The sequence below is a fragment of the Melampsora larici-populina genome (assembly GCF_000204055.1).
Source record: "Melampsora larici-populina 98AG31 unplaced genomic scaffold MELLAscaffold_14, whole genome shotgun sequence".
Taxonomy (NCBI): Eukaryota; Fungi; Basidiomycota; class Pucciniomycetes; order Pucciniales; family Melampsoraceae; genus Melampsora; species Melampsora laricis-populina.
Window position 1 is genome coordinate 1,092,629 of NW_006768778.1, and position 13,355 is coordinate 1,105,983.

General features: G+C 39.9%; 1 protein-coding gene across 1 annotated transcript; it reads right to left on the reverse strand.

Annotated features, from left to right (window-relative positions):
* Positions 1–4,804: 4,804 nt before the first annotated feature.
* MELLADRAFT_62435 (uncharacterized protein) lies at positions 4,805–6,553 on the reverse strand (the record flags this gene model as incomplete). Its single annotated transcript, XM_007409018.1, has 2 exons — positions 4,805–5,929; positions 6,002–6,553. The coding sequence occupies 2 exons, from the start codon at positions 6,551–6,553 to the stop codon at positions 4,805–4,807; spliced, it is 1,677 nt and encodes a 558-aa protein (XP_007409080.1).
* Between the last annotated feature and the right edge of the window lie 6,802 nt (positions 6,554–13,355).

Here is a 13,355-nt window from a genome sequence, read left to right on the forward strand (position 1 = left end):
TAAAAAGGGGGCTCTTGAGCGTATGAAGAAGTGGGTGTGTGGAGGAAGAGTTGATTAGTTTTTTTTTGAGATTGTGATTGAGTAAAAGAAAGGTCTTGAAGAGTTTCTTTTTTCAATCTTGAGTGTGTTATTTGTGTGATTAAGATCAAATAATTTGTCTTGAAGAGTTTAGTTATTTTAAATAAAGCTATTGATATTGTTTGAGTGAGATTTGTTTGCGTTCTTGCTAAACTTGATGAGAGTGTAGTGTGTGATTTATTGATATTGAAGTCTTGATCGGATGCTGAGCTGGAGTGAAGTGGTGTGAAGACGTTGGTCTTATTTTTTTTTATTTTATTTTTTTTATTCTATTTGTCAGTACTGTCACTGGTTGTGAAAGCTCAAACAACTCGGGGCCAACCCTGAGCACTGGTTCGAATCCCATCCCTCTCAACAAATCCGTCAATTTTAAAAAATCCCTTCTGGAAATTCGACTTCGTCAATTATTCGAAACAATTATAAATTGTTAAATTTGGGTCTGAGTACCAATTTTTCTGGAAAATCCCCGCCGCCGACAAAACCATCTCCCCCCTCTCCAATTGTAACAGTACATTGCGGACTCAAAATCCAAAAGTAGTCAAAAATCGAAATTTGCATAACTCCGGCTATAGACGTTGTATAGGCGTGTACTGTACACCGCCAGGCTCCGCCAGACTTTGCGCATCCATCTACGGGATAAACAAGGTTTTGCGGGAAAAATTTGTGAAGATAGAAAGTTGTTAGATTGCTCTGGTTCTTTTCGAACTGCAACAAAAGGTCGAGGGCAGCTTCACCACACCCGTAGTTTCATCCACTCTCATGAGTGGTGATTCTTACCCTCTCCGGCTCAGCCTACGCTACACTGCGTAGGAGTTCTACAGCGTGTACAAGGTCTTGTTTGGATTTTGTCTGGAAGATCACGTTGTATGAGTCAATATTGTGACATTAGGGCAGTTCAAGTTGAGACATGCGAACAACCTGACGGAGGGCCCCGATCTGCTTTTTTAAAGTTGTTAAATCATTAAGATTTTGGATTGCGGTAACCTGAACGGTCTTAACATTTGGTTTTATGACCTCGTAAAATGAGGCACAACGCCTTTGACACCTTTTTTTCCAATCTGAGCGCGCTTTCTCAAGTGTTTTTTTTCTTTCGTTTTTTTTTTCTTTTTTGAGTTGATAACACACATGTGTACCCTTTCCCTGTTCAGATCAGATAACCTCCACCCTTTTGCCCTTGTTCCCCATTGAGATCATCACTATCAACCATTATTCCAAACATTACCATGCCTCGTGTTTCCGACAGGGTTTCTGCAATTTGTGGAATCACCCATCTCTGACTCTTTGCTCAAATGACCTCGGATATCTGCATTCCCGAAATAGCCTCCCATCAAGACAACCCTACCAAGGGCGAAATGATCTTCCAGAACAAACCAGTCTTGTCAAACTTGTACAATGATGTCTTTGATCAAGAACAAATTTTGGCCGACCTCCTCACTCTGGTAACATCGAGATGTTACCTCAACGATCGCATATGCAATAGTTGATGACAAGAAAGAGGAATCAAATACTGCACAATGAGAAAACGCTCTTGTTGAGAAGCAGAGTACCTTATATAATGAAAATGCAGTGCGTGCCAGATATAGATTGTATCAGCTTCAACCAGGTTATGCGCGTGACTGCGCCTGAAATCGATATTGAGACTGAAATCTATTTGAGATGTGATCGTTGAACCTATCAAAACCCAATGTCCACCAAAAAGGAAGTCGCAACACAAGCGTCCAAAGTCGGAATCGGCCTCTGTGCGTAAATCCACGTGATATCAAAAGGGCCAACCAAACCGATGTTGACGTCAGACGTTCTTTCCTAATGATACAATTTAAATCCAAAAAGGACTGCCAAATTGAGGCGGAAAGAGCTGATAACCGACGCTGAGAAACCTGGCTAGTGAAGCTGAGAGACCCAATGTTTAATACCTGTTTGATGTGTGAATCCTGAAACGATTTCCAAATCAATGTCCTGAAGCGTGAGGTGAGAAAGTTGAGGGAAGGCAAAAAGCATGTAACCCAAGATCATGCTACGTAGGTTGACCAAAAGTACCGGGGGCTCAGAGCTACTGGCCCAGGAGTAGCCAGTAAATCAGGGACAACCAGCAAAAAAAACACAACTTGAAAAAAACAAACGTTGCAAAAAGGCACAAACAAATAAAAAAAATACTGCTATGTTTTTTTTTATATCTTTTTTTTGCTGCAAGCAGGGAAGGGCTGTAAAATTTATAAGGCCAAATGCTGATTCTTAAAACCACGATCCACCTCTAGAGCCGGCTCGCGACCTTAAGATTATACGCAAAATTTTAAGGAACCAAACAAAACTCAAATTCCTAATTTGGGTTGTAAAACGCCTACTTGAACCGCCCTATTGTATCTAATGTGCAAATAACACCGCGGGAATCAATAGGTCCGAGACCCGATTGAAGAAAGTTGCGGTGACGGGGTTCACAACTTTCTTCAATCGCGGATCTTGTTTGCATTACGTTCGAATTACGTTCGCTGACCATCCTTGAGCAAACCCCCAAAAAAGAAATGAATCATGAACTTGACTCACCTCACCTCATGCCACTTTGATTCCTCACTCACCCGACTCTCCTACACACAATCTCAATGTCAACATCTTCAATACCTCAATTCCAACATCGAGTTTTGTGTGGATCTCTATCACAACTCAGTCGTATCTTCAACTAAAATTGAAATACTTTTAATCTTATCATTGTTGACTCTATTGTAGTGGATCATAGACATTAGATGAACGGAAAATAACCAGAGACAAAATCAATTTTGGTTATGTAGACTCGGAGTCAACAAAAGTTTCATCATCACAATTGAGCTCCTTGAGGCTCCTTGTTATTCAGTCCAAAGACAAATACAGGGATCAGGATGAAGTGTTTCAAACAAAACGGGAAAACTTGCTAAAATTCAAAGAGGAAGAGAGAGGAAGAGGGGGGTTAGCAAACGTAATGCAAACGTAATGCAAACAAGATCCGTGATCATAGAAAGTTGCAAACCCCGTCACCGCAACTTTCTTCAATCGGGTCTTGGACCTATTGATTCCCGCGGTGTAATAAGGGACAATTATTTTTCAAAATCACTCATTGGACGCCAAAATTGGCATGTCACAAAACATTCATGAGCTATGTTGTTTGAAGTTGAGTGTGTCACATCAAATCCAACTTCTTGATTGAATCACGCGAGCGGCTTCCTTGCAATGACATCCAAATTGTCTTGGATTTCTGGTGTGAGACCCAGGCATTCTGACGTCGCGTCCGATCATGATTGGATAGCTCAGACAATCCTTAATGCGGAGCAACAGCAGTCGTCTCATCGCAATGGTCAATTTCATTGGTGAGAGTGATCTTTTCAATACAAGACTTCACCACTGTTTGACCAGATTATCAAAACGTCACGTTCTTGAATCATGGACCGTGGACAGAGTACCATGGTAGAGTGATTGAGATTTTGAGGTGCATGCCCGCCATTTGCTGCCAATTTGATTGAGTTGCTGCCGGCACAATTGGTCAGGTTGTTCAAGATCAATTGTTTGCCTGTCCGCTTGGCAGCACTGACTTTACCAGTTGAGCAGACAACAATGATAACCTTTAGTCACATCAGGGATGCAGGAGTGAGTATGAGTTTACTCAGTAAAGTGAGTATTATTGAGTATACTGAGTATTTTTTGCCTATTTTTGGCCCTGTAACCCTGTACAAAGTGAGTCACATGAGTTTGGTGCCGCAAGCTGAAGAGACCTCAATAGAGTCAAATCAACGAGTTACAGAACAACAGAAAACAAAGCAAATCGAACAAATAAGTGATGATTGGGTGGACACAAGCCTACACGAGCTTGTTCAGATCTGTGGGACTTTGACTTCCCAGGGGTGTCCCTGTCATTTCATATGGATGAAACTCTTTAACAATACAACTGACAATATTTCAGCATATTGCTTGGCTGGGTATGAAACCCTAAGACACATGACATGGCCTTATGTGCACAAAGAGATATTGAACAAGGCCAGCAGCTCGCGTTATCAACATCTGATCCTAAAACAGGCAAGGTTTGGCTGAAAGCACTCTTTAGCAGCCAAGTTTCCACAGGGTTGGGTCTGAAACATTTGATATTAAGGGGGCTCAAGTCAAAATTTTTGTGGCCTTTTCTTAAAAAATTTGGGAAAGTTTTTTACGGTACCGTGCTGTAAAAACATTTCCCAATTTGTAAAAAAGGACCGTAAAAATTTCTCTTGGATCTCCTTCTGAGCAGTAAATTTGCGTAAATTTGCTGCTTAAAAGATTTGGGATGTCATATAACTTTTCCCAATTGCATAAAATTTACGCAAAATTTTATGCAATTGGGAAAAAAAAATTACGATAAAAGCAGTAAAATATTTTGACTTGAGCCCCCCTATTATGCTTCTTAGTCCAAAGCAGGAGATTGTACGTATAATCGATATGTATCTTATACATTGAAAGCAAGCTTGATTTTCAAACATATCAGAATCAAAAGTAGTACATCAAAGACCACGACTCATCTCAACAATCTGATACTACATTTTTGTCTCACCCAGCTGGTCCTTTTTTGACAAAGATCAAGTACAGAACAATTCTTAAAAGCCTCATGAATTTCTGCTTGCACAAGCATACCAACAGGAAGTAGGAAAAGTATATCATCTCTTCAGATCAATGATGTCATGAACCCCCGTACATGAGAGTATCATTGTAATATCTCGAATCCGGCTGACTACTAGAGGGGATCATCAGAAGGCCACCTTATGGTCGTTTTCATAGTGGCTTGTTCGCAATACTCTTCCAATCGATCCAATGGCTTCTTGAATTCTTCTAGTGGATGTTCAACATCAGCCAGTGTTAACCGCCAGTGAGGCGTTACGACCAGATTCTTGAGCTCAGGCCATTTGGCTTCAAGAATCAACCTATTTAAGGTGTTGCAATGATTTGATGTTCTGTAGGTCCACTTGAGACGGCCTAAAGATTTGCAGTCTTGAAAGGCGTCCAGTAAGAGAGGGTCCCGGGGTGAAAGCTCCAAGTCAGTCAAAAATGGAAGCGAGAAACGAGTTTCAGGACTCCAGCTAGAATCGAGTTCCAAGTTTTCTTGCCATCTGCCTTGATGATAAATTGGCATAAGGCCAAAGTCAAGCTTGAGCTTTGTCACGTAAGGTGCAATGTGTTGGATTATTAGGTGCGCATAACTTCGTGATAAATCACAATAGCGAATTGCAAGATCAGTGATTGTTTTTGGCCAATTGTAAAGGCACCATTCTGTATCTAAAGCTTTGTATCCCCATATATGCAACCGTGATAAACATTTGATTTTGGACAGATTGAATTCGAGAGAATCGTCACCATGCTGTTGTTGATCTACAGAATCTGGAAATCCAGCCAATGTAAGCGACTCGAACAAAGGTTGATGAGCCAGGATGTTTCGTGAGAATTCATTTGCGATCCTCATGCTGCATCCGCCGCGCAATTTTAGATGCCGGAGTCGTCTGAGATTTGATAACAATGGCACTAGCTCTAATAGAAAGGCTTCTGATCCAGCCCCGTACCCGGATTCTGAATCTACCTTGAAATCATATTCAATCACTAGCGCAGAAAGGTTGGGGCACCGATGTATCAAGCATCTCACACTCTCTGGAGAGAGAAATGCTCCAATTTTGGTAGGTTCTTTGTTGTCGTATTCAGGGATAAGATTATCATAAAAGGGATCATGTTTTGTAAATTCACCAGGAGGATTACAGCAATTTCCAGAAAGTTTGAGGGATAGTGATCGGACGTAACTCCCTTGTTTGAGGAGGATATCTTTGGTCCATAGATCAATTGGTGCTGGAAGAGATGTAGGAAACTTTAGTGTCTGAAATTTGGTTTGAGTGATCAAATGTGATTAGAAAGCATTCCTTCATGTATGAGTTGATAGATGACTTACTCTCCATAGACATGGTCGACAACGTTGGTGTATCTCACGCGAAGTAAGTGAAAAGTTTTGAATACTATTTAAGATTGGCGAGTTTCGGTGCAAATAAGTCTTGTATGGCTTCCGATCACCTGGACCAGATATCACCACCGTACTGTTTGCTCTTTGGTCGAAGATTGCTTTAGCTTCAAGCTTAGCCATGGAATCAAGTGTTTCGAGTATCTTGTCAAAAATTTCAATCGGTAGATTCATGAGGCCTAGGGGGCAGAGTGTATGCTCTGATTTCTTAATCTGAGTAGCATTGTCAAGCTTGATGGATGTACTTTCAATGCCCCGTGGATCGCAAGGTTCTAGTAATCTCTTCTCAATTGGGGATGAGTCGTGTGGGCTTTCTGATAGACCGAATTGAACGAAAATATCGAACATTGATTCCTTCGACCAAATAAACCCTTCCGACTCCAGTTTCTCGAAACGTTCTCGAAGGAAGTTGTGATGTTCAAGTAATGGCTTAGTCCTCTCGTGAAGTTCAGAGACAATCTCGCGCCAAAGTGGAAGCTGAGCCATGGAACTAGAGGTTGCCTTGTTGATTTTGTAAACTTTAGGGGCTAGTTGTCGTATCTTCAAGCCTTCATTTCAAGAGGCTCAACGTAGATCGGAAAGCTAGGAAACTTCGATGGTCTATAGATCGTCTTTCAAGGATAAATCCGGCTGAAACTTGAGTATCGAGAAGGTTCGTCAGACTATTACTTCCAGCTACGTGATAACGTGACCGGGAATACTGCACAGGAAGAAGTGTGAGGTGCTTTCAATGAGGGAGAATAAAAGCTGAGAATTGACGAGGAGAATGCACAATTCAGCCTTGATGGCAATGAGAAAGAGAGGCCATAATTGTGGACTCAAAAGATACACGCGGGCCAGGGCTGGAGAGTCGAGACCGATAAAAACCCGAGCGCAGAAGTCGGTACGCACAATCACTCACCAACTTTGATCAATTACAATATCTTGATGAATTTTGTTCAATTTTGGATGAAGTCAAAAAGAATTGAGTTTTGGTTCAACTTGACTAACATTTCAGGTCTAAAATCTCATTTTATTTTGTTTGGTCAAGTGACCATCAGTTTCAATGAGTTCAAATGAATACAGTCAATCCAGATTAGCTTGTCCAATCAAAAATTTCGAAACTTTTTTTAAAGTGATACAGGTGATTTTATAAGCATAAATATGCGTATATGAGATAACGAGTTTGATCCACCCTGACCAACCAGACCATTCCACTGTTTGAATGATCCAACCTGTCCTCACCGCCATTTCCTTATCCTCACATCCATTGGTCCAGCTTGATCACACTCGATCCATTCTCTTAGATCTGGACACTTGCTGTAAGTTTTGAACGTGTCCTCTTGGTTTTGAATTTAATCTCACAGTTTCTCTTTTGATCTTGTTTTGATCGTCTCAGCTTCGATCCAAACTTTTACACCTTCAATCCAACCTTCTCGTCTTCGATACCGGTCTCTTTGCTCTGATTTGCTTGTGTAACTCATTTTGTGTTGATATTCAGGTTGATTCAAGAGTACATGACACCCTCACAGAGATCCACCAATGCATTTAGACATGTACTGTTGTATCTCTCCTCCCGATCATGATGAACTGCAATATGTTTCCTTTACCGCCTGCTCTGAATTCATCTCTTGTACATAGTCGTTAAGGAGATATCTGAATGTAAGCGGAATTGAGCAATAGAATCTAAAAAGATAAACCCGTTATCGTAATTGCATCCTTCCTTGCTTTCAAACTTCACTATGCAGTTTATGTCTTTTGCCACTTGGTATGGAACTCTTTGAGCTTTGCCCACACAAGACTTGGCTTTCCAGCTGTTGGGGCACCTCTCATCTGTGAATGCCATCATAGCACATGATCTCCTTTCTACGTCCGATGGTATTGGTGCATCTGGAAAGTGAAGATACCACTGACAGAGTCTATATTTCAAATATTCTATTACAGAGGAAAGGAGGACTGAAAAAGTTGAAGCAGAAAAACATTGACAGGGTGGATTCAAAGACAAGGACAAAAAGTACAAATGCAAGGAACGAGTCAATCAAGAAACACAGAGCTTGAAGGTTGGATTCAAAGCTGACAAGTTGAATCTGATGCCCAAAGGAAGGATTCAACAACGATTCAAGGAGATTGTCTCAGAATTGAAGCCTAGATGTCAAAGTAAAGAGATCGATTGAAGATAAGAGGGTTAAATCGAGGTTTAGATCGAAGCTGAGTCGATTAAAACAAGATCAAAAGAGAAACTGTGAGATTAAATTCAAAACCAAGAGGACACATTCAAAACTTACAGCAAGTGTCCAGATCTAAGAGAATGGATCGAGTGTGATCAAGCTGGACCGATGGATGTGAGGATAAGGAAATGGCGGTGAGGACAGGTTGGATCATTCAAACAGTGGAATGGTCTGGTTGGTCAGGGTGGATCAAACTCGTTATCTCATATACGCATATTTATGCTTATAAAATCACCTGTATCACTTTAAAAAAAGTTTGAAATTTTTGATTGGACAAGCTAATCTGGATTGACTGTATGTCGCGCTGAGAGAGATTCAGAATGTCTATGGCCGTGCATGCCTTTTGGTCTTACAAGATAGTCATGTTCAATTAGGGCAGTTCAAGTTTGAACTTTTAAGACCAATTTTACGTTATAAGACATGATTGATGTCCTTACACTACACAAAAGATAATATTTTCTGGGCAGAAAATTAAATTATTGATACACAAAAATATTGAAAGGCCAGGAGAAGGGCAAAAAATAAATAAAAATATGCATCTTGTTCCCTGCGGTGAGAGCTTCACTCTCCATATTTTTCCATATTTTTACAGTCTGTATTGATAAGTGTACTAACAATAAACCTTCATAATCATCCAATTACAACCTGTAACAAGCACTGAAATTTGGCTCATTAGTGTTTAGAGAAACTTTTGATTTCTGAAAACACCTATAACTTTGTCAAATCTGCCTCAAAACACTCGATTTTAAGTGCATTAGAAAGCTGAACTCTTCCTCTCGAACTTTCATAAGATCAAGAACTATGTAGCTAGTATAACAATCATTCTATGCATCTGTATGTACAAATGTATAAAAAAGATGATATCTTTTTTAGAAGACCAGCATGCTGTGTGGTCCTATTATGAACTATTTGGAGGACAATTCCAGCTTACCAATGCACCCAAAATCGAGCGTTTTGGACCGGAATTGAAAAAAATATGAGTATTTTCAGAAATCAAAAGTTTCTCTAAACACTAATGAGCCAAATTTCAGTGCTTGTTACAGGTTGTAATTGGATGATTGTGAAGGTTGATTGTTAGTACACTTATCAATATGGATTGTAAAAATACGGAAAAACATGCGGAGTGAAGTTCTCAACGCAGGGAACAAGATGCATATTTTTATTCATTTTTTGCTCTCCTCCTGGCCTCTCAATATTTTTGTGTATCAATAATTTAATTTTCTGCCCAGAAAATATTATCTTTCTTGTAGTGTTAAAAAAAACTTATAATTTAAGGCCTCCGAGCCACCTCTCGAGGTGGCTCGCTGATTTATAAATTATAAGTTGTCTTATAATTTTATAAGTCTTCTGGCTCAAACGCAAAAAAACAGGTGAGCGCCGGTGGTAAGAGGACAGAGGTGCAAAAAAAAAGTGTACCTTGGTTTCACCGGTCAAAAAAAAAAAAAGTCGGTGTACCTTGATTTCACCAGCTGTCACACGCTTGGCCCTGATTTCACCCGCTCGATCACCTGCTTACTCTAACCCCGAGTAGACCCCTATCACAACTATCTCGTCCATCTCATCTCATCCCATCCTCAACCTCCGTTATCCTCAACCTCCGTTATCCTCAACCTTCAATCTCATTTCATTTGATTTCATCTCAACTTGTTCAAATCAAAATCATTCAACTCGAAATCATTCAACTAACTCGAAATCATTCAACTCATTTTATTCGATCTCAACTCGAAATCATTCAAATCGAAAACCTTCATCTCATTTTATTCGATTTCATCTCAACTTGTTCGATTTCATCTCATTTTATTCGATTTCATCTCAACTGGTTCAACTCGAAATCATTCAACTCATTTTATTTGATTTCATCTCATTTTATTCGATTTCAACTCGAAATCATTCAAATCCAAAACCTTCATCTCATTTTATTCGATTTCAACTCGAAAACCTTCAATCTCATTTCATTTGATTTCATCTCAACTTGTTCAAATCGAAAATATTCAAATCGAAATCATTCAATTAAAACTTGTTCACTTGAAGACCTTCGATTTCATCTCACTCATTCAAGAACACATTTGATTCAAGTCAATTCTTCACGATAGTCAATTGCATTCAACTCAGTCTAGTTCAAAGTCAATGACATTTTGAAATCAATTCAATCACTCAAATTCAATCCCACCATGGAAGCTCAAGTGAGTTTTTTGATTATCTATTTTGTTACAGTTCATTTCGGTTGAGAGTTCCACAAATACTGATACTGCATGACCCTGTTAGGTTACCAGTGCCCGCGGACCTCGTAGAACTAAGGCTCAGCTTGCACACGATCTGATTGCCAGTGGGTGCACGGGCAAGGGCAAGCCTACAACTGCCGATGTTCATCGTTCTCTCCTCGCAAGCAAATCTAGAGGACCAGTCCCAGCAATTAGTTCAGGATCAAGACCGGCTCGAAATTCTAAGAAAACTCATACGACTCCCCAAACCACCCAATCCAAGGTGCCGCCGCTGTAGAACTCCTACGCAGTGTGGCGTAGGCTGAGCCGGAGAAGGTAAGAATCACCGCCTAGAAGAACGGATGAAACTACGGTGCTGTGAAGCTGCCTTCAACCTTTAAAAAATTCTACTACAAAAAATATGTAGGACAATTCTTAACACTTCCGCCTTTACAAGTTCCCGTAAACCTAATTTACCCCGAAGAAGGATATTCACACTTTCTAAACCCTATTTATCCCGCCCACAACTGAGCCACACACACACAAAGTTTAATAAAAAATTAAAAAAACAAAATTTAAAATCCCAACCTGAACTGGATTTGAACCCAGGTTCAGTCCTTTTCCCCCTTGGCCCTGACTTGGCCCTGTACTCGAGTAGACAACTCTCCAAAAATAAAAAAATTAAAATTAAAATAAAACAACCCTCCTTCCACTCGACTTCAATTTCAACCACACTTCCTTAACACACAACAACTCAATTCTTTAATGTAAGTCTTTCTTTTCTTCCTTTTACTTGACTTTTAAACTAACAGCTAACTAATCTAAAAAAAACTTGCTCTTTCTTCTTGATCCTTTATGACTAGGATAATCGAGTTGAACACTAGCTGATCACTCGATTATTAACTACTAACTACACTATCGATCAGAAACACAAAAGAAACACTTCGATCGACTTGCTTCGATCTTCTACACCCATGCGACACGAGATCCCCCTCTTCTACACCAACAACCACCTCCCTTTTATACCTTTCCATCCTCAAAACTCCGACCGATTCTTCTCTTTCAATTCCGACCGATTCTCTTTTATTTTTACTTCGCTCCGACCGATTCTCTTTTCAACTCCTATCCTTATTCATTTCAATTTCGCTCTTTCCCTTCCATTGTTTGGTTTTAAATACCAGGTATGTTCTTTCTCTTATCTCCTTCCTTTTTCTCCACTTTCCTCCTTCTCATTCAGATCTCATTAACATCATCTTGGTTTTATTCATTTAGGATTCGATTTCTGGACTGTGTTTTAAATTGATCAATCAATCCAATTTCGATTTTGGATCTTCCAAGTAAGTTCAATTTCGATTTTCTTCTTTTGAATTACTTCCTTCCTCTCTGACATCATCTATTCTTTCTTTCTCCACTATCTCATCTTTACTTGTGTTTTAGATTTTGATTTTGACTCTTCATTATATGTGTAAGATCTTTTCTTCTATTCTGATGAACTACTGAAACTGACATCATTAACTGCTCTTATTGATCTTCTCAGGTTTGAATTTCGATTTTGATGCTTGATCTTCTTTTTTTTTTAATAGTAAGTCTTTCCTGTTCTTGTATGTATCTGATTGATAATGACATGATACTGAAATGGAACTCCCTGATCATTTTAACTTTGCACCCCAGAATCGAACCTGATCTTCAGTTTGTTGTTTCAATCTATATCTATATCAAATGATGGTGATGTGTACATTTCGATTTTGAGCTTCCTCTTCATTTCTTTTGAACTAGATACTGACTTGTGTTTTGAAGCATTTCTTCTTTTGTTTATTTTCCTTTGTTAATATGAAATAATGTTGTAATAGGGTAGTTAATACTTGATGAAATAAAATATTGAAGATAATCTTGACTCCAAAAGCAAATGAGCCATAGTGAGATATTAAGAAGTTTTGCTTTATCTTATATGTTAATATGTGTTTTGTTCTTAACATGGTGCAGTAAATGTGAATTGAAAAGTGAGTAATTTCCATGTGAAAAAAGATGAGATGACCCAAGTGTTGCATATCTTTGTTGGATTTGATTTCCACACCGCCTTCAGGAGCACCTAAGTCAACCCCTCATGTTAGCCCGAATTTCGACACGGTTGACTATGAGGAGATCATTGCGAACTTCAGTCGTCCAAGCTTCCGGAATGCCCTTTTTGGTGGGGGTAATAAAACTAAAGTCGCCGGACAGGGAGCAAAGGAACTGTGTAACCAACTAGCTAGTCAGATCAACACCGACTTCAACCGGCGCCATAATACCACTAATATCCGCCTCACTGGCCGTCAACTCCCGTTGCGATTGATCCGATACAAACGCAAATATATGGAAACTAATCGTAAAAGTTTGGCTACTGGTTTTGGGTTAACCGAGGCAGAAAGGGAGTGTGGACTTTTAGTTGAAGACAAATTAGAAATGGTTTGCCCGCTGTATTCAAAGATGCATGAGCTATTCAAGGACAAGGGGAATGTGAACCCTTTTGGTATCATGGACAGCGGTTTGATTGACGGTGAAGAAGGTGAAGGTGAAGGTGAAGAAGAAGGAGATGAAGAAGAAGGCGATGAAGGTGACGAAGGTGAAGAAGGTGATGAAGGTGAAGAAGAAGAAGGTGAAGGCGATGAAGGCGATGAAGGTGATGAAGGCGATGAAGGCGACGGCGACGGCGATGAAGACATCAAGCCTAAAATCAGTTTATTTGGCGCCACATCAATTGTCATCTCCGACTCCGAGCCAGAGGAAGGCCTCTCTACCCTCACAAAGCGCATTGATGGTAACAATGGTAGACATTCCACCAGAAAGGCCAGTCCCAGTGACATTTTGCCTCCCATCCTAACTCCTCCTGTCCATTTCCAA